The following is a 19624-nucleotide window of genomic DNA, read 5'->3' as shown; positions in this document are numbered from 1 at the left end:
GCGCGGGGGAGGAGAAAGATTGCTGGCCTGGGACTACCTAGCTTTGTGGCACGGGGCGACTTGCTTGGTTTTTCTCTGCCTTAGCTTGCTCTTCTGTAAAATTAGAGGGATAAGGAGCTTCTTGGATTCCTCCCAAGTGGAAGATTCTTTGTTCTCAAATACGTACAATGATCTGTTTTTTTTGAAAAATCAGATGTTTAGGTATCAGTTTTCATCTTTATTTTGGGTCCTCTTTTATCCTTACTTATCCTAAACTTTTATTTGGTATTTTTATAATTTTATGGTGAACTCACACAATGTCCTTGGATTGAAGTCATCCCCAGTTCATGGATGGAAGTGGCAAAATACGGGTTTACCGAATCTTCTCCAGTGCTGCTAGCTCCTCAAGCAGATGCTGTCAACACAGACCAGCCAATGTACCTTCTATGTGCCAGGCATGCTGGGGTATTGAACAGGTGGGACACAGTCCCTTCTCCAAGCGGCCTTTGTCCAGTCTCAGTCATTTCTGGGGAGTTCCAGGCACTCAGTAAAAGCGTGCTGAAGAAAAACGCCTAAAGCATTTTGGGGCTCCTTCATTGTTGGGAAACAGATCTGTGTGAGTTTGAAATTACCCTGGCAAGAAGAGAGAGGTGTACCATTTTACACTCACAGCCTCTTGAACATACAGCCCCAGGAGGGAAAAAAGATTCCCCCCTGCCCCCTGCAGATGTAAATTACTTCTGCCCAACTAATAATTCCCAGAGATCTCGGCACCATGGGGTTGGGGTGGGTACCGCCACTCAGTTGCTCCCTTTAACTGAGGTAATTCGGGAGCGCAAGGGGAAGTTGGAAGTACTCACGTTGTGTGTAAAGACCTTGAATTTAAGGGGCGCCTGGGTGGCTCAGTCGGTTAAGCAGCCGACTTCAGCTCATGTCATGATCTCACGGTCCATGAGTTCCAGCCCCACGTCGGGCTCTGTGCTGACAGCTCAGAGCCTGGAGCCTGTTTCAGATTCTGTGTCTCCCTCTCTCTGACCCTCCCCCATTCATGCTCTGTCTCTCTCTGCCTCAAAAATAAATAAACGTTTAAAAAAAAAAAAAAAGGACCTTGAATTTAAGAAATGTCAGGTTGTACAGGGTTTCTTAGACTGGCAAAAGGCCAATGCCTTGTAGGCGAACACAAAGTCATTAGGACAGTGGAGAAGCATGGAGCCTTCCCTCTGTCCTCCAGATCCCTTGTGTTTAGAGTTTTGTTCAGTGTGGATCTTAGTGCAGGAAAAAGATGGTGAGTGGGAAGCCATTAGTGCCTCTTTGGTGAGCTGACTGCTCTGATTCAAAAGGGGACCCAGGACAAGCCAACTGCCTTTCTCTTCTTTCCCTCCAACAGTTGAACACCAGCTCTCCTCACCAGGGGCTTCTCAGGCTTAATTAGCACTTCCAGAATGCCTTGAGGTCCACAGAGGAAGAGTGGCTGGGTGCCATTAGGAATCCTTTTACGGTGAACCCACAGGCTGTCTTGCTTCATCATCACAGGCCCTCCTGGGTTCCCAGATCCCAGTCCTTCCTTTGAGGGGAGCTCAGGGCTGAGGGCCTATCCAGGTGTACCTTCCATCCCCATGGGGAACGAGTCTTGCTCAGAACAGTGGCACCTTGCCTCCTGGCTTTCCTATCACTGAGCATCACTGCCAGATCACCTTCTCCTAGGACACCTGCTCTAGCATCCACAAGGCTTTCAACATCTCCGATAGAGAAGCCCTGGGCCTAGTGTCAAGACTAGTCACAGTCTGGATGTCCCACACCCATCCTTCTCTCGATCTCCTTCTCCTGTGCCTCACCCGCTTCCCTTACCCTTGCACCTGGTGGACACTGTCCTTCTGGTCTTCTGCCTGTCTCAGCTGGTTCAGGCTTCAGGTTACACATGTTACTTCTCCTCACTCCATCTTTTCTTCTTCCCCTGATCATTCGTTCCACAGATTCTTTTTTTTTTTTTTAAGAGTTAAAAAAAAATTATTTATTATTGAGAGACAGAGACAGAGCATGAGCATGGCGGGGTGGGGCAGGGAGAGAGGAGGAGACACAGAATCCGAAACAGGCTCCAGGCTCTGAGCTGTCAGCACAGAGCCCGACGTGGGGCTCGAACCCACAAACTGCGAGATCATGACCTGAGCCGAAGTCGGATGCTTAACCGACTGAGCCACCCAGGCGCCCCTCGCTCCACAGATTCTTGTACAGTGACTAGTACTACATACATGGCACCATGCTTGGCTATCTGAGGAATGCACAGGAGTATAAGATGGCTTACAGCCAGTCCCTGTGCACAGGGTGCTTTCAGAGGGAAAAAAAAAAGCATATTGTGGGCAAACACACATGTCAAGACAGCTCAGGGCAAGTGCTGCTGGCCTAGAGGAGTTCAGAGGAGGTGTTCCAAACTCTGCTATGATGTTCCAATGGTGTTCTGTGGTGTTCCGAACTCTGCCCATCCTCCAGGGCTCAGCACAGAGACAGCCTCCTCCATGAAGCTCCCCTTGACTGCTCTACGCCTCCATTTTCTGATGTCCTAATGTACATTTTATTATATACAGGCTTAATGATATCCCTGTTTCTCAACTCTTTGAGGGAAAGGATAAGCATATTTCAATTAGATTCAGTTTTCAGTCCCACAGATATTAATTGAATTCTTTCACACTCTCTTCCATCTCTTAATGTCTTATAAATGAGCATAGAATAGGTGCATAGTCAATTTATTATTCATTTTTTAAATATCAAAAATCCATACCAGTTAATTATGAAAAACAAAGAACCCAAAACAGTTCACAGGAGTAACTACTGCTTAGAGTTTGGAGTATATGCAGGCAGGAATCTTAAAAGACCATTTAGTTTGGCACCCACGTTCAACCAATGAGAACATTAAGGTGAGTCTAATACCTGCATGAAGTGATTTGCTCAAGGTTAAGTATTTAGATAGTGTCATCCCTTGGTGTTCTAGCATCCTTCAGCGAGAAGGATGGAGGAATGTGGGGTACTCTGTACCACGCAAATGTGTGAATAATCTTAGATTGGCGCATGGGTCCTGACAGTGCAGGGAAGAAACTGTTAATACAATAAGGTCATAAAACTCTTGGTCCTCATTTCAGACGTTTCACATTGGTCTATGCTCACAAAGCTTTATTGTGTTTGTGAAACAATAGAATTAATTGTGAAAACACCACCTCTTTAAATATTTGAAACTAGAATGAAAAAGAATATTGAAATCGATGGGGGGAGGGGAGTAAATTGTCCACGGATGGACAAGTGCGCAAGTCAGAGAAGTGGTGAGAAAGGGGCCAGTGATGAGCAGGGGTGAAGGGTGGGGGGCCAATCTGGTGCATTTTCCCTCCTGTGTGCTCCCTTCCCTCCTGGCCCGCCTGGGGAGGGTTCCAGGGGGAACCCCGGGCTTAAGGCCGGGGTGTTATGCAGTCTTGTAAGCTCACTGGTAAATGATGTCACGGGTTAGTTACGCGGGCCCAGATCGATGGACGACTCAGGCATTGGATCGATCACATTTCCGGGGAGAATTCACCCTTTGTGACCCGCAAGGGTGGGAGGGGGGTCAGGTGATTTATCAAAAGAGGCTCTGGCTTGAAGGATTTAATGCCGGCCCTTTCCCCATTCCGGTCCCCTCCTCGGGGAGCCTGGGCAGTAACAGCGGGGTAATAAACTACTTTTCATTACAAGGTTCTGGGGATATGAGTGGGAGGGGGACATAAAGGTGGGGACAAAAAGGCACAAATCCGCTCCAAGACGGAAAGCCAGGATGGGGGCGCGCTGGGTTCACTTCCCCCGCCCCTCCTCCCTCCAAAGACACCTCGAGTTTCTGCGCCCGGCGAAGTAGCCCGGTGGCGGGTCAGGCCGCTGGCTGCGCTCAGGCTCGGTGGGGGCGCGCCGGCGCTCCCAGGCCTCTTGGGCCAGGCTGCAGCCCCCTCCTAGTCGCCCCGAGCCCCTCCCCCGGGCCCGGAGCCCCTCCCCGCGCTCTTCCCCTCTCTCCCCTCCCCTCCCTTCCCTTCCCTGCCGGCCCGGCCCTGCCTCCGCCTCCTGCGCCCACAGCCTCAGCCAGCGCCGAGCCCCCCGGAGCCCGAGCGCGGCGAAGGGGCGCCGCCAGCCCCTCCCCAGCGCGCTGACAGCAGGCTCCGGGGCCCCCGCCCCGTCCCCTCGCCGGCGGGACACACCCCCGCCCCTCCTCCGCTCCGCCAGTTCCCGCCGGACCCACCGGGCGGCGGACGGCGGAGAGAGCGGGCGGGCGAGGCGGAGAGCGGCGGCGGCGGCGGCGGCGGCGGCGCGGGAGGGAAGGGGAGCGCGGCAGGCCCACGGGGAGCCGCCCGGGGCGCAAGGAGCCCGCGTGCCCTCCCGGACCGTCCCTGTCCCGGGGCCGTACCTGTGGGCGCCAGGAGCCCCGGCGGCGACGCGGGGGCCGGAGTGTTGGGTGGCCCCGGGACCCGAGAAGCGGGGCAAGAAGTGGGAGCCGAACCGGGATGAGAAGGTGACGCCGCTGGAGGGCGCCACTCTCTTTGTGGGGGGGAAGATGCTGGCCTACTGCGTGCAGGACGCCACGGTGGTGGATGTGGAGAAGCGGAGGAACCCCTCCAAGCACTACGTGAGTACTGCCCCTACCGACCCCTGCGGGGGGTTGGCCGGAGACACCCCCCCCCTCCCGAGGACCCCCGGGGGGCCCCCTCGCCCTCACCCGCTCAGTCCCGGAGCTAAGTGCCCACAGGGCAGCCCTCGGCTGTGGAGTTTCTTCGCAGGGCTGTGATCTCCAGGGAAGCCTTCTCTGTCCTTTCTCCACTCCCCCCGCCCCCCGTTTTCTTTTTTTGGCATTGGAATTGGCAAGTGGCTGCCCTTGTCTGTTACAACGGTGAAGTCATCTGTCCGCCTGAGCTTTGATGGATTGTGGGGGGAGCTTTCGTCAAGCCCTAGCTGAGTAGCTCCGTTGGGAAAGAGCATCTCCTGGCCCTCCCTGGGGGCTTTTGGGTCGCTCACGCTCGCGCCGCCCCGTGAGTCTTTCTGAGGCTTGTCCTGGGGAAGGAAGCCTCGTGCTGTCCTCCCACGTTTGCTCTGGTCTCTGCCTCCCTAGGCCTGGGTCTGGGGGCAGAGGGAAGCCGCCGCGCCCCCTGCCCCACCTCCACCCTCAGCCCTGAGCTTTGATTTCCTTCTTAAAGTCATTGTGTCCGTCGGTGTGAGGAGAATTGTGGCTTTTCCTTTTATCCCTTCTCTGGACGTGACCCTTAACCGGGTTCATTTCCTCTTAAGTGATGCTCCGTCTCCAGACACGAGGAGGCAAATGTTTGCTGTGGTCTCCAAGGAACGGCCGGCTGCCCCTCCCCCTTCCTTCCCCACAATTAATGAGAAGGGGCTAAGGTTGATTGAGCCGAGCTGAGCCCCGGGTCTGTGTGACACGTCCCCCTTTCATCTCAGTCGGTCCTGTCTTGCCATCCTTCGCACCTTAGGAAGTAAACATGGTGTCCTTGATGGCTGAGGACGCCTGTCTGAACCGCTTTGCTTCTGCACTTGAGAAAGAAGAGACAGCCAGGCACGCAAAGCAGAAGGGCTGCATCTTATTTGCAAATTAGGCGCTTAAAGGAGGATTTAGAATGCTCAAAGCATTAATTTTAACAATTAAAACAGGCTGTAGGTTGCTGCCCTAGACTGCACATTGCTCTCTGAGAAATGGCTTTTATTTCTCTCTTGGAAGAGGACTAAGGTTTGTGCCAACGTCAACGTCAGCCTCAGGCTGCTCTTTCTGTCTGTATCACCAATAGCTCTGAACTTTGGGGCTTTTTTTTTTTTTTTTTTTTTTTTTAAGAATCGAATAAATGGGCCTGGGCTCAGATTGGAGAGGAGGTAAACTAAGGAGTCTGGTTCCTGACCAGACAGAGAGGTGGGTGCCCATGGCGGGGGGGGGGGGGGGGGGGGGGGGGGGGGGGGGGGAGTTGTTCCTTGCTTGACTCAGCAAGCATCTTCATTTCAAGAAAGCTCCTTTTAGAGGACTTGGGTTACTATGTGGTCACCCTGCTCCAGGTACAGATGTCCATTTGCACATCCCAGCACTTAGTATCAAGTTGGCCTTCCTAACCATTTTTTTCAGACGTGGCAGGCTAAGTTTTAGGGGTTCTGTTTTCTAGTCCTCAGTTAAGGCAGGCCCTTGCATTCAACAGATGGCACTCTCTGCTCTGAGACCCACGCTGGTGCTTTTTCTCTGCTCTCGATTTTACGTGAAACATCTGATCTTAGCTCTGACCAGTGATGTCCAAGATTACAGATGTTGAATGTACTGGCAACAAGCCAGAAAGGTTGCTAAAACAACTGGGTACCCACTGCAGACGGCACTGAAAGGTGGTTAGTGCTGGGGCTGGGGGAGGGTCCTGTTCAAAGCCTGGCTTGGCCACTAACTAGCTATGTGACTTTGGGCAAGTTATTTAACTTCTGTGGGACTCAGCGTTCCTCATTTTTAAAGTGAGGATAATAATAGTACTATTTCATAGAGTGGTCTGGAGAATTAAATGAGATCATCCATGAAAAGCACTTAGCACAGTTCCTGGCAGGTAACAAGCCCTCACTAAATGATAGCTTACTATTGGTGAGATTCTGACTAAGAAAGCACTTTTGAAAAGTAGCTATTAATGGTCTGGCAAAAAAGAGGGAAAGAGTTCGGGTTTTCAGATTGATAATGACTTGTTGTATGTGAAAAACACAAAAGAAGTCCTGTCTGATTCCCTTGAAATGATCATTTCCTCTCTTTTTGTAGACAGCGTTTCCCAGGACATCTCTGCTTCCCATGTAAGAATCGACATTATGTTTGGGACAGGGAGTGATGTCACTGAACAGCTGGGGCCATACAGAGCTCTAAAATAAGGTTGTAGAAAACAATTAAAGGAGAAAGTGTTATATGTTGTCGAATTGTGGAGCTGGCAGGACTCATCAGGCTCGCCACCCCCCCCCCCCCACCCCCCGCATTTTACAGAAGAGGAAATGGAGGGAAATGGAGACGGGATAAAGTCACTTGCAACACAACCATTCACAACACCTGGGTTTAACTGGCATTTTGAATATGGCGTGGGTTTTGTTCATCTAAGTACCCTTAAGTCTGGTTGGAGTTGACTAGGAAATCAAGTATCTGGTGATAGTAAGAGGTTCCTGCGTATTTGGGGCATTAATGGGGCATAATATAAGGAGAGGGGACCCAATAATAGAAAGTGTCAGCTGGGCTCATAGCGGCAGGAGGAGCAGGTTGGGGGAGCTTGTGCCTCTGAAGCTTAGGATCTCCTCCCCTCATGGTGCTTCTACGGTGGATACCACACACCAGAAGGTCAAGTGTCCTGGGTAAGGTACTCTGGTGTGGATAGCTGGCAGGATGCCCTGAGCCCAAGTCGCAGATGTTCTGGAAGCCCTCTGCACTGGAGAAGCATACCCCCTTCCCGCCTCTCCTCCACTGATGGTGAATTCTTATTCTGTGGCTTGGCACATTGCAGAGCAGAGAGTTTTTATGGGATGTGCACGTTAGCTGGAGCTGGCTGATGAGAAGCCTGGGGCCCAAGCAGGAGGGGCTCTGCTGGCTGCAGAACACTGGGAACACAGTGGAAAGTTTTTCTCAGGACATCCAGCAAAGGGTGTGCTTGTCTCCAGGACAAGGGGGAGCTGCCTAAACACCGAGGGTCTTGTGCTTTTAGTCTGTTTATGAAAAGACAGGCAAGTGGCTTCTATTGTTTGGATGGTGCTGTCAGCCCTTGCTTCCTTCCTCTCTGCCAAGCCCCTGCTTGGGTGGGGTTCAGGGAAAGTGGGCACCTGCCACTTAGACCAGGCTCCCTGCCGTGGAGTTGGGCTCCTCGCTTGACTTTTATGAGTTGCCCCTGGGGAGATCTTAGGTCAAGTGACTTTGGCCTCAGACCGCTTGTCTTTCAAATGGTCCTGATGATGCTGGATGCAACCTGCAGATACCTTCATATAAACATTTTCCATAAGAATTCTAGTTCAGGTTTACCATAATTCTTTGCACTCACATGCACGTGTAGGTGTGTGTCAAGTCATATGGCACTGGAGAGAAGCTCGTTTATCTAGAACAAAGTATTTGTTTGGATTTGGGAGGCATTGTGCTTTTACAGTGGTTTCCTTTCCTGATTGTTTATTTCAGACAAATATCAGTCATGAATGTTTTGATCCTCTACAGGACTCTTTAGGGAATGCAAATAATAGCCATTGTTAGCAGTTACCATCAGCGGTGCCAAACACTTAACATTCATGATTTCGTGTGATTCCTACAGTTCATCAGATGTACCCTAATGCACCCTAACCTGGGTATGTTCTTTGATTTCTTTCGAGAGGTGGGTTAACTTGCAAAGGTTAGAGATTGCCCAGAGTCTCTCAGTTAGCATAAGGCAGATCTGGGTAAACAGGTTGGCTTACCTGCTAAGGAGGATATGAACCTAAAATGGGGCCCTTTCATCAACTAAAGTCAGGGTGGGGAGACCAGGCTCGGGCTTGCATGTCACTGAGAGAGCAGTGCATGGTGGTCTTGAGGACTGCTTCACTGTATGTCCCGTGGGACATTCACCTCATGCCACCGAGTTCGTGAAAGCAGTGGAGGTGAGTTTGTGAAAGCAACGGAGGGCGAGCATGGTGAGGCAGGGAGAATGGAGTGGATCCAGGATGATATCTGGTCCCCAGTGATGCAGGAGGTGATGAATTAAGGATCAACACTGTGGAAATAGTACATCCTCTTGTATGTTTAGATCATCACAGAATTTGGTCTTGGTCCTGGGAGTACATTTTTAGGAATTTGGCTCTAGACCCATTCATTTCTCTGCCCTTCATTTTTTCTCTAAGCCCTTAGAGTGTGGACCCAGCGTTATAGGAGGAAGGATGTGCAGCTGTAGAAAGGGTCTTCTGAAGTCCAGTTCCATTACCAAATGGGTGTTGTTGGGTAGATCGGGGTTTGAATCCCACCTCTGGCCCTTCCTAGCTGTGCCACTCTGGGCTTCAGTTTCCTCGCTTGTAACCTCACAGGACTTTTGGAGAATGGATTTGAGATAATTCTGGGTAAAGCATTCTACTTAGTACCTGGTCCCTACCATGCTCATTCAACATATTCTGGTTTCCATCTGGTGTTCCTTACGTTTGCTGATCACCAAAACACTAGAGTACATGTAAGACCTGGTAGGTGAAGCTGAGAGAAAAGGAAAGGCTGAGGCAAAAATGGAAAGACCAGCTGCTCATAGTGTGATGGGAAACTGGGCTACATGCCCCATGGAAAACACCCAACACACAACAGAAACAGATAAACAAGGAGCAGCTGTTCAGACCTGGAGGGCTTCCTGGAGCAGATCTAGTAATGGCTGCTATAAGTTGGGAAGGGGAAGGGAAGGGACATGGGTTAAGGAAGAGGAGTAGAGAGGTCATCCAGTAAGGGCAAGGTCAAACAGGACCCTAGCCCCAAGGTCAGTACTACACATGGGTTACTCTTGCCTGCTTTCTTTTTCTCTTTTTGTCTCTGTCTTTCCCTCTTACACAAACACATACACATACACACAAGAACAGTTTTTTCTCCTTTTCCAAGGAGGCGAGTGAGTGATCCAGGGGTGATTCACGGGTCTGACAAAGCTTCCTGCTCATGGAACAACCAACCACATCCTACTGGCCTTTGGAACATGGAGCACAACCAGCCATTTATCATGGCCCTTTTGGGACCTGAGTGCGGGTTTGGAGGGGGTAAGGACAGATCAGGATTGGAATCACCGTGTGTGGTGGCAGGCAGAGGGGAAGTGAAGGGAAGGGAAAAATAAACCTATTTGATGTTAGAGGAGACTTATTCCAGCTCCAGAAACATAAGTGCCAGCTGCTGCATTTTCCAAAGAGATATTCCAGGGCCAGCATGAGTTGATGGCCAGTGGAGGCCATGAATTAGAGGAGTGTTAGGACCTAGGACTTTGGGATTGCATGGCAGTCCCCTGGAAATTGCCTTCTAATTTCCTCAGCCTGAGTCACTGACCAGACTAGTTCTTGGCCAGAAAAAGTCTAACAGGCAACCCTGTTCCCTTTTGCCTCTTAATTAAACAAAATCAAACAAATAATAGAGTTATACATATGGTAGTTACACTTACTCCTCTTGAGTTCTGAGAATCCAGGAAAAATCATAATGGATTAGGACAGGGATCCAGGGAACAGGAAGGACAAGGGGTGTGTGTGGGAAATGAGGTGGAGCTCTGGCTCTGGAAACAGGTTCTGAGCCAGGGCCAGGGCTGTTCTCTGCCATGACAATTGCCAAAAATAATGGAAGCGTCCAGTAGGGCTATCAGCATTTCAAGAGGTGATTCCCAGAGCTGCATGTGACTTCTCGCCTGGGCCAGGCTGCCGCCGCCTGGAGTGGAGTCAGCCACAGGAAAGCAGGTGAACGGAGAGGTCAGGGGTCTGGACGTGTGCACAGGAGGGCCTGAGGGCAAACCACAGGAAGGCCCCTTTCGTGCCCGCGAGTAACCTCTAGACAAGGCACCACTTTGGCAACAAGTGCTGAGCTGAGTCCAGTGAGGGTGTCAAGATGCACAGTGAGGAGAGAAGGGGAAGACTCAGAAGGTGAGTACTGACTATGTGCCAGGCAGTGTAGAAGGTACTTTTTAGAGGGCCTTTTGTTTGAACTATGTGACAACCATATGAGGTAGGGAGGTGTTTCTTATCCCGACTTTGCAGATGTAGAATTTGAGGCTCGCGGTGTTTTTGTGACTCTCAGAGTAATTGAGTGGCAAGGCTGGGATTCTACCCTGGTCTCTGACACTGAAGTCTGTGAGGTTGTCGCTGTCTTCCCCTTCAGAGCTGGGTGAGGGAGGGCTATGAAAATAACCAAGGGGTTCAGGTCATGTGCATCTGGAAGGCTGCGTTGTGGGAGAGCACCTGGGCTCTGCAGGCCCCAGGCTGGAAGCCTGTCTCCACCACTGGCTACCATGGGACCCAGTGCAAGCTACTTCTTTCTCTGAACCTGTTTCCTCATCTGTAAAAAAACATAAAATGTGGGGGAAATAGGACCTAGCTCGTTGGGTGGTGGTGAAGATTCAATGGGTTCATAAATGTGAAGAGCTTCGAACAGTCCCCGGCACGTGTTAAGCACAACATAGGTCATAGCTTTAATAACGAGGAAATCCTAAAGCTTTTCAGGAGTGGGGAGTGCTCTCTGTGTACTGGAGTTTTCAGGGAAGCCGGGCTGGGACAGGCAGGCTCATCCTGGGCTTTGAGGAGTAATTAGGATTTGGATGGGAAGGAGTAGGGTTTAGGTGGGAAAAGCGGGGAAGGGCATTCCAAGGAAGGGAAAGGCAAAGGTCCTGGAGGTGGAATCTGCCAGGAAAACAAGGGCAAAACCCATGTGGGGGAGGAGGATAAGGAGAAAGGTCGGGGGTAGCTTCTGAGAGCCTCAAATGCCAATTGAGGGAACTCAGTTTGTTGTGTAGACACCTCCTCACAGTATTCCTTGGGAGAATCATTCCTCTGCTTCTTAGGACTGGAGCCGACTGTCACTGTGGGGTCCTTCGGGTGGGCCCCAGAGCTGGGTTGTTCTGGCAGCCACGGCTGGGACCGAGGTGAGAACCGGAGCCCTTTTTCTGGTTCTGCATTGGTTCTTTAGTTGACGGGCCAGAGCCCAGCCCCCTCTGTTTATAGCTCTTACTCGGAGGGGTCAGGCTGCCTCATAAAAGTTGATTGCACCCCAGAGGTCTTGGGTGGGGTAGGAGGTGGAGGAGAGAGGATGCAGCTGGGAGTGAGGCAGGGGCTGCTTCGGGCCTCATCGGTGGAGGGCCCCGGCGGGCTGGGCCTGGTGCCGCAGCAGTGTGCTTGGTGGGGTGATTTCCATCCACACTCCCCAGTACCCCAGTAGCAAGAGAAAGGAAACTCCTATCCTTTTGGTTTTTAAAATAATATTGGGGCTCTTGGGTGGCTCAGTCGGTTGGGCGGCCGACTTTGGCTCAGGTCATGATCTCACAGCTCATGAATTCAAGCCCTGCGTCGGCCTCTGTGCTGACAGCTCAGAGCGTGGAGCCTGCTTGGGATTCTGTATCCCCCTCTCTCTCTGCCCCTCCCCTGCTTGCATTCTCGTTCTCTCTCTCTGTCTCTCTCTCTCTCTCTCTCAAAAGTAAATAAACATTAAGAAAATCAAAAAATAATATTTAGCTTTTTTTCTTTTTTACTTATTTTTTTTGTAAGGATTTTTTTATGTTTGAGAGAGAGAGTGTGTGCACCCATGTGGAGGTGTGCATGTGGGGGAGGGGGGCAGAGAGAGAGAGAGGGAGACACAGAATTGAAAGCTGGCTCCAGGCTCTGAGCTGTCAGCACAGAGCCCAACATAGGGCTCGAACCCATGAGCAGTGAGATCATGACCTGAGCCGAAGTGGGACGCTTAATCGACTGAGCCACCCAGGTGCCCCATATTTTTACTTATTCTTTTTTAAGTAAACTCTACCCCTAATGTGGGGCTCGAACTCAAAATCCCGAGATCAAGAGTCTCTTGCTGTATCAACTGAGCCAGCCAGCACCCCAGGAAACCCCTATCTCTATAGGGCCTGGGGGCTAGCTTTAAACAGCTTGCTGGGAGCCTAGGTTGTCACCCCAAACATTCACACTAATGTTGCCTTCTGCTTCAACATGTCTCTGAACTGGTTTAGTTTTAAATACAATGCTTCAGATTACCTCTTCATTTATTTAAACCCCTGCCACACTGTCAGATATTCCAGTAAGCCTGATTCTTTAGGGAAAATGGAATAATAACAATAACAGCTAACATTTCTGAGTGCTTTCTACGTGCTACGAGTTTTACACGGAAACTCTCCAAACAGCCCCCCAAAGCGTGTAGTTACCTCTGGCCTCCACATCGTGCAGGTGAGGACACTGAGGCCCAGAGAGCTTAAATAACTTGCCAAACACCATGCGGCTAATAGGCTATATATGGAGAGGAGCCTGCTGGCTCCAGATCTGCCCTGTCCCCACAGCCTCACAGCCCCTCAGTCACACGTTCCACCTGGGGAGACCAGGCCCTGAGGAGATTCCACCTGAGGCCTGGCTGCTTGGCTTCTCCACATGTGAGACCTTCCACAGGTCACCGTCCCCTTCTAGATCTCCAATTGCCGTTCTAGTAAATGGGGTGATTGCTTCCTTGCTGGCCTGCCTTGCAGAGGGGAGGGTGGGTGTGAAAGCTGCTTGGGGAAGTGCTGAGCCCAGAGACTCTGTGAAGGGTTCCTGAGTCCCTCAATCGAGCTTCTCATGTGTGTGGGGCTAGGGATGTTTTACAAAGGGGAGCTGTTCCTGACCTCCAGGGAATTTTTCATACAAGGTTTCCTGGCCCTGCTCTGTCCCCTGAGAAGCCTCGTAGCCAGGGTGGACTGAGGATCACCTTAGGCCCTCATTGAAGACATCTTCTAGAAAAGTGCCTCTGGGAACCACACTTTGCTTCTTTCCATGCCTGTCATTTTTGTGAATGGGAAGAGACAGAGCCATTTCCAGTCACATCTCTCTGCTATTACCTGAGGGGAGGAAGTGACGTCAGGCGCTGAGTTAGCAAAGGGGAAACAGCTGGCCGTCCTGCCCCTCCGCTTGGCTCTTTCTCTGGCCGTTTGCTGTCATTTCCCTTTGGCCGGGTGAGGAAGCCACCCTCCCCAAGCCAGGGTGGAGGGACATGTGGGATGGGGACAGAGTCCCTTCCTCTGTGTGTGTCAGTGCAGCATAAATTATGCAGGGGCCCCCAGTCTGTCTCTGGGATCCCTGGAGCCTGGTGGAAATGGATCACTGCTAACTTTGGGGAGTGAGGAGTAGGGAATCACGAGCTAGCAGGGTCTACCGGGTGGGGTAAGGGATTGAGTGGGTGTGGGCCAGTCTGTTCTTTGGCCTGTCGCTAGTGGTCCCGGGCAGAGAGCCCTTGCTGTTTCCCTTTATTCTGGGAATATTTTCTCTTGGTAATAAAGGAGACCTTGGCCTGTATTACGTAGACGTCATCATCATCCAACTACCATGCATTGAATTCCTGGTTTATGCCAGGCACTGCCAGGCCTTTTGTTTATAATCTCTGGTCCCCACCCAGCCCCGAAGGCATGCATTTTTAACCCCATATTACTCCTGTGGAAACTACCGTGCAGAAAGCATAGGTTGCATCATTATTAGCCTTGCACAAAGCCAGGCGTGTTTGACCCCTTGCCCCCAGCCTGTGCCTGTTTCACACTGTCACCGTGCTTTACACACTTGGTCCCTCTCCAGGGCTGGCCCCATGGGTAGCGGGGCCTTCTGCCCACCGAGCATGCTGTCCTCCTGTGGAAGGGTTCTTTGTTGAGAAAGCCTGCCTTGCCGCTTTTGCCCACCTAAGGGTTCTGAGTGTGAAGGGATTGTCCCTGCTTGAAGTGGCTGCTTTGCAAAGTCTTTCACGGTAGGCCCCGTTCTGACCCAGCTTTGTTCTGTTTCCTGATGGCCCAGACCCAAAGGGCTATTTTAAGGGACTCGCCTGTGTGGGAGAATTTCTCTTTGTAACAACATCGGAGGCAGCCTAGCTGGCCTGGCATGGTGCTGGCAGCAGGGCTCTGACAGAGTGAAACTCTCCCCTGAATTCGGCCCCTGGGCTGGAATTGATTCATCGAGCTCTCAGCTAGGTGCCTGGCACCTGGAAGGGACACACAGTCACTTGTCAGTGGGGGCAGGGCTTCCGGAGGCGACTACCCAGAGGTTTCTGCTGCTCTGAGCCCTGGTGGGTTGGCAAACTGGTCCTTCTCTCAGAGTTCAGGTCTATAATAGGACAATGTCCGAACTTTGGTTCAAGCCAGGATTAATTATTTACTTTCGTCATCGCTCATGGGCAGCTGGAGAAGGGCAGCCTCATTTCTCCATGATTTCTGGATGTAGCAGCTCCCAGGCAGGGGAAGTAGGGGAGTTGAGTAAGTGTGAGTGGAGCCCCTTCTAGGTACAGGCACTGGGCTGGGGCTTCCCCTCCATCCACTGTGTCCTTTAATCCCCACAAACCCTGAGCACTGACCCTGTTTTGTAGACGAGGAAACCAAGGCTCGGAGAGATGCCCCACCTTGCCCTCTATCGCATGGCAGCAAATGGCACACGTGGGGTTTGAACCCAGGTCTCTCCAGCAACAAAGCCTATGATGGTGCCAGTGTGCTCCCTGGAGATTGGATGGATTGCCCCCAGTGGTTGGGTGTCTAATTAGGAGTTCTCATTTTATTCCAGCCCGCAGCTGGAAGCATCCATACATGCCAAAACTAGGTGCATTTGGTCTTTCCCTGCCTTCTCTGTGTCTGTATTTCGCCCTCTGCCATGTGCATCCATAAAGGTCATGGCCATGATTTGAGCTCTGCTGGGGTACGGAACGCTGCAGCCTGGCCCTGAGGCTTAAGAAGGGGAGCAGACCCAGAGGGAGTGTGCACAGTGTGGGTTCCCTTGGGAGGCTGAGGACCTATGGCTTTGTACATGGCTTTGTCTCCTGAGGATTTTGAGGCTGGGGGTCTAGGGAGTGTATCACTTGGGATGAAACTTAAAGGGTCAGGATGAAACCCTTGGGTCCTCTGCCCACTCTGACCTCCCACTGAGCCCCTCCATCAACACATGATATGGTTGGGATAAGATAACAAACCTCTCACTACTGAGTTTGAACCCCTGGCAGGGTCTGGCTTCTATTTTGGGATTTAAATTTTTATTCCCCTTGAGCTCTTGTCCAGAGCCACTTTTGAAGGCCTGGCCTTTCAGATGCTCGAGATGATGGGGGCTCTGCATCCTGTCTTTGCGGATGGTGGCTTTGTGGCCACAGCACTGTGTTTTGGAGTAGGGGGACATTTAATTCTGGACACTTGCCACCTGCTGCTTACTCAGGCTAGATGGGGCTCTGGCAGCCCTGAGAAGGCCTCAGAGGCCAGTAGTTGGAATTTGAGAACAAGAGGGTGGGGGCAAGGGCACCGATGGCCTTGGCCACATGAGCTCCAGCTCGGAAGCCTCTTACTAGCTTTTCTCACTTCGTCAAGTTTCTTCATGTCTGTAGACCTCAGTTTTCTAATCTGTAAAATGGGAATGACAATGCTACCTAGCCCATATGATTGTTACTCTCTACTGTGCCTGACATAAGGTAGCTGTTCAGTAAATGGCAGTTATTGTTACCATTATTATCATGGTCTTCCTTCATGGTTTTACTCCGTTTCTGCCACCTCCCAGAAGCTTCCCTGATGCCACCTGTTGTAACATTTCCTGCCTATAAATTTTTATGATGTTTATCGTTTTTACCACTTGTATGGCACTTACCAAGAATGGCCTTGGTTGGTCAGCTTTTGGCAGGCCCAGGTCTGGTGTGCCTGATTGATGGAGAAGCTCCTCCGGGGATGGACCTCGATGTGCTACCGACTCGGTCATTCAATTAGCCATTCGTCAACATTTCAGCGTTGATTGTGTCCCTACCGCTGGGAACACAGGAGGGCAGATAAAAATCGCTGCCCTTTTTGAGTTGACATTCTGACAGGGGAAGGAAGACAATGAACAAACCTATTTTAGGTAAAATACACAGTGTGTTAGATGGGGAATAAATGTGGTACAGAAACCTGGGGTGGGGGGAGGGGGACCAGAGATGGTGGTGGTAGTTTTGTTATTTCATAGAGGGTGGCTGGGGACATGCCCGCTGCACAGTGACTTTTGAGTAAGGTCTGTGGGAGGTGAGGCAGTAAGGTGTACAGATACTTGGGGGAGAGTTGTTGAGGGTGAGGCAATAGCCAGTGCTAAGGCCCTGAGGTGGGACTCTACTTGGCCTTTCCAGAGAAAAGGCTGGGCAGGCCACATGGAAGAGGTGAGGGGGAGAGCAGTGGGCAGGGAGGTCAGACAGGTAAAGGGGCCAAGGAGGGCCTTGCATCCCTCTTGGAAATGAGCATGGTGCTTGCTCAGGGCTTGTTGAAGACTGAAACTGGCCCCCAAACTGCAGAGAGGTTGCTCTGGGGACTGTGTTTGAGTTGGACCCTGACCTTCTAAGAAAGACTCTCTGGGGAAGCGCAGCAGTGTCATGGATAGGAGCTCCAACACCCCAAAGGCAGCGCACTTGTTAGGGCGTTTCACTGACTGAACATTAGTTTTGTACCTACTGTGCACAAGGCACCGAGCTGAAAGCAGTTCCTTCAGCTGGAAGCCAGGGGGTGGGGGCTCCTGCTAAGACAGCAAGCAGCACAGTCCTTTCCTCTTTAACACCTCTTCCCCACGCTAGCAGAAGGTCTGGGTCACAGCAGGTCTTTGATCAGTGGGATAAATACATGGACAAACACTTCATTCTGTTAAAGTCCCTTCCTCCTACCCCACTCCTTTTTTTTTTTTTTTTTAAAGAACCATAGCTTTTAGCTTACAATTATAGAAATGGCTTTTTTGAAGTTCAAAGTATATATTCCTATTGATGTAATTTTGTAAATGGTGTCAAAATTCTCAGGCTAGTCCACCAAAACCTTTCTCATCCATGAAGTCGATGGAAGATGTCTCCGGTTCACCTACATGTGGGCTAGCCTGGGAAGCTAAACTCTATGTGTCATGTCCAGGAAAACTGTCTTCCAGTGTTCACAGTTCACAGGCTAAATGGGGTTGATGATGATGACGATGACAGTGGTGACGATGATAATGATGACGATAATGGTGGCACTGATTGTGTGCCAGCCTATCTTCTAGGCATTTTACTCATTTAATCCTTATAGCAATCCGAGGAGAAGAGCACTATTATATTTCTTACACTATTGATAAGAAAATGGAGACCAAAGATCATAGGCTAGGGAGAAGCAGAGCAGGGCCCCAGAGTCCTTTGGGAAACCTTACTTCCTGGCCTTTCAGGGAATCCTGCCAGCCAGCCTTGCCACAGCCAGCCCTGGTTGGCCATTTGTAGAAGACCTTATATGGAGGACTTTGTCATTAGGTGTAAGAATGGAGTTAACAAGTGTCAGAGTCAGGGAAGCAAAGTCGGGGGTGGCCAGCAGGAGTGGCCCCTCTTTGTTCCCAAGACAGGAAAAACCATTTGTCCCTGGAACCTGACACTGCAGGGAGTGGGTTTGCAGGGGGTGTGGTTATCTTCCTGGGCCATTTACAAGTCCAGCACATGGGGGGTGGGGAACACTGTGTGTTGGTGGAGGCCAGATTAGAGTGTCTGGCAAGATGTTTCTGACACCTAGACCATTCTGCTCTCTGCAAAGCCCAGCAGGTGGCTGGGCTGGTACTTTAGCTAGGAGGAGGGGCACCTCCCCACCCTGCCCCGTTGAGTTTATTGTTGGAAGGAGGTGGGTCCTAACCAGTCTGCTCCCTCCTTCTGGGCCTCAAAATAAACAGCAGCTGTTGGCTACATCACCTCTGTCAGCTACCAGTCTGTCAACAGTGGCTGGCTCTCTCTTGGCCCTGCCCCTTCTGGGTATAATGGCACGGGACATTGGGGGACCATTGGCTTTGCCCTACAGAGCCTGCCTTGCTAGCCAGCTGGTGTGGCCTCTTGCCCAGCACTGGCCTCTTGGCCACCCACTGGCACTGTCCCCTCCTGCCCTGCAGTGAGGTAGGTCCTCATGGTGGCCATAGACTCAAGCTTGAGTCTGACATCAGTTCAGCTCCTGGCTCGGCCACTCAGCTGGTGACCTTGGATAACTCTGAGCCTCTATTTCCTTCTCTGTAAATCAGGTAATAGTATGTCTGTCACAGTAGAGGATTATGACCAGTGCTACACAGGCAGCTAGAGTGAAGTCACTGAAGCCAGTCTGCCACGTTTGAATCCCACCTTTGCCAGTCAAGAGCTCTGTGACTTTGGGGGAGGTGCTGAAGCTCTCCACGCCTCAGTTTTCTCATCTGTACAGCGTGGGTAATAAAAGCATCTCTCAGGCTGGTAGTGAGGATTAAGTAGGTTAATACATATAAAGCCTTCAAAAGGGTGCCAGGCACAGAGGAAGAGCTTGATGAATGGAATAGCGTGTGCTCCCATTGGCAGATAAAGCAGGACATCTCCTAAAAGAATCATTCACGTGTACATATCCAAGAGCTGACAGAATGACTCTCCTCCTAACCTGACTTCTATGTGGCTGTGCTAATTTGCTTGGCTTTTTTTCTAGCCCGCATTCAGAACTTACACTTGAGGGGCTGGGAGTGGTGGTAGAACTGGTTATAAAGCAGGATGGAGGCATGAAAACAGAGAGCTGGGATTTCTATTCTATTTGGCAGTGGTTCTGCTGATGTAATGTAAGAAATGGAAAGATCATGTCTGTGGCCAAGGACTGCCTTCAGCTGTGGGCAGATCCCTCTCTGGGGTTGACTAGTTATCTCTGCTCATGTGCAAGCCCCAAGATGTTCTTCCATATGATCTCTGCAACCTCCCCATGGGCCAGCTTGCTTTGGCTTCCCCCTGGCTCCATACTCTGGGAAACTCTTGTTATCTTTGGCTTTCTCTTGAATTTGTCCTTCCTTTTGGAAAGATTATGCTGGGAACCCCCATTAGAGAATCTAGACCACAAAGTCATCATTCTGCAAAAGAAAAAACAAAAGCACTCGATCCCAGTTGTGCTGGGCTACAGTGCCAGGCGTCATAGTGGAGACACCAACCCCCCAGTAAAGAGACCCCCACCCAGGATGGAGCATTTGCACTGTCTCCCCAGGAGCCTGATCCTTTAAG

At 51.1% G+C, this 19624-nt stretch overlaps 1 protein-coding gene and 1 long non-coding RNA gene across 7 annotated transcripts in view; one reads left to right on the top strand and one right to left on the bottom strand.

Annotated features, from left to right (window-relative positions):
- Nucleotides 1-202: 202 nt before the first annotated feature.
- LOC131493320 (uncharacterized) lies at nt 203-4503 on the bottom strand. The gene is made up of 3 exons (XR_009252563.1): nt 4391-4503; nt 1828-1955; nt 203-612 (listed from the first exon to the last, which is right to left on the bottom strand). It is a non-coding gene; the product is annotated as an uncharacterized LOC131493320 (long non-coding RNA).
- The window catches only part of SH3PXD2A (SH3 and PX domains 2A), a 241405-nt gene continuing 226284 nt past the window's right edge, over nt 4504-19624 (top strand). For 4 of the 6 annotated variants that reach the window (XR_009252561.1, XM_058697665.1, XM_058697667.1 and 1 more), the window contains exon 1: nt 4504-4609. Coding sequence is in view for 3 of the 6 variants with exons in the window: in XM_058697665.1 (XP_058553648.1) it covers nt 4538-4609 (72 nt within the window). In the remaining 3 variants the exon portion in view is untranslated. The remainder of the gene's footprint in view (nt 4610-19624) is intronic. The other 2 variants (XM_058697669.1, XM_058697671.1) reach the window with 1 other exon arrangement.

This window comes from Neofelis nebulosa, chromosome 13 (assembly GCF_028018385.1).
Source record: "Neofelis nebulosa isolate mNeoNeb1 chromosome 13, mNeoNeb1.pri, whole genome shotgun sequence".
NCBI classification, from domain to species: domain Eukaryota; kingdom Metazoa; phylum Chordata; class Mammalia; order Carnivora; family Felidae; genus Neofelis; species Neofelis nebulosa.
The sequence above is the reverse complement of the archived record's forward strand: the minus strand, read 5'-3'. Positions and strand labels throughout refer to the sequence as shown.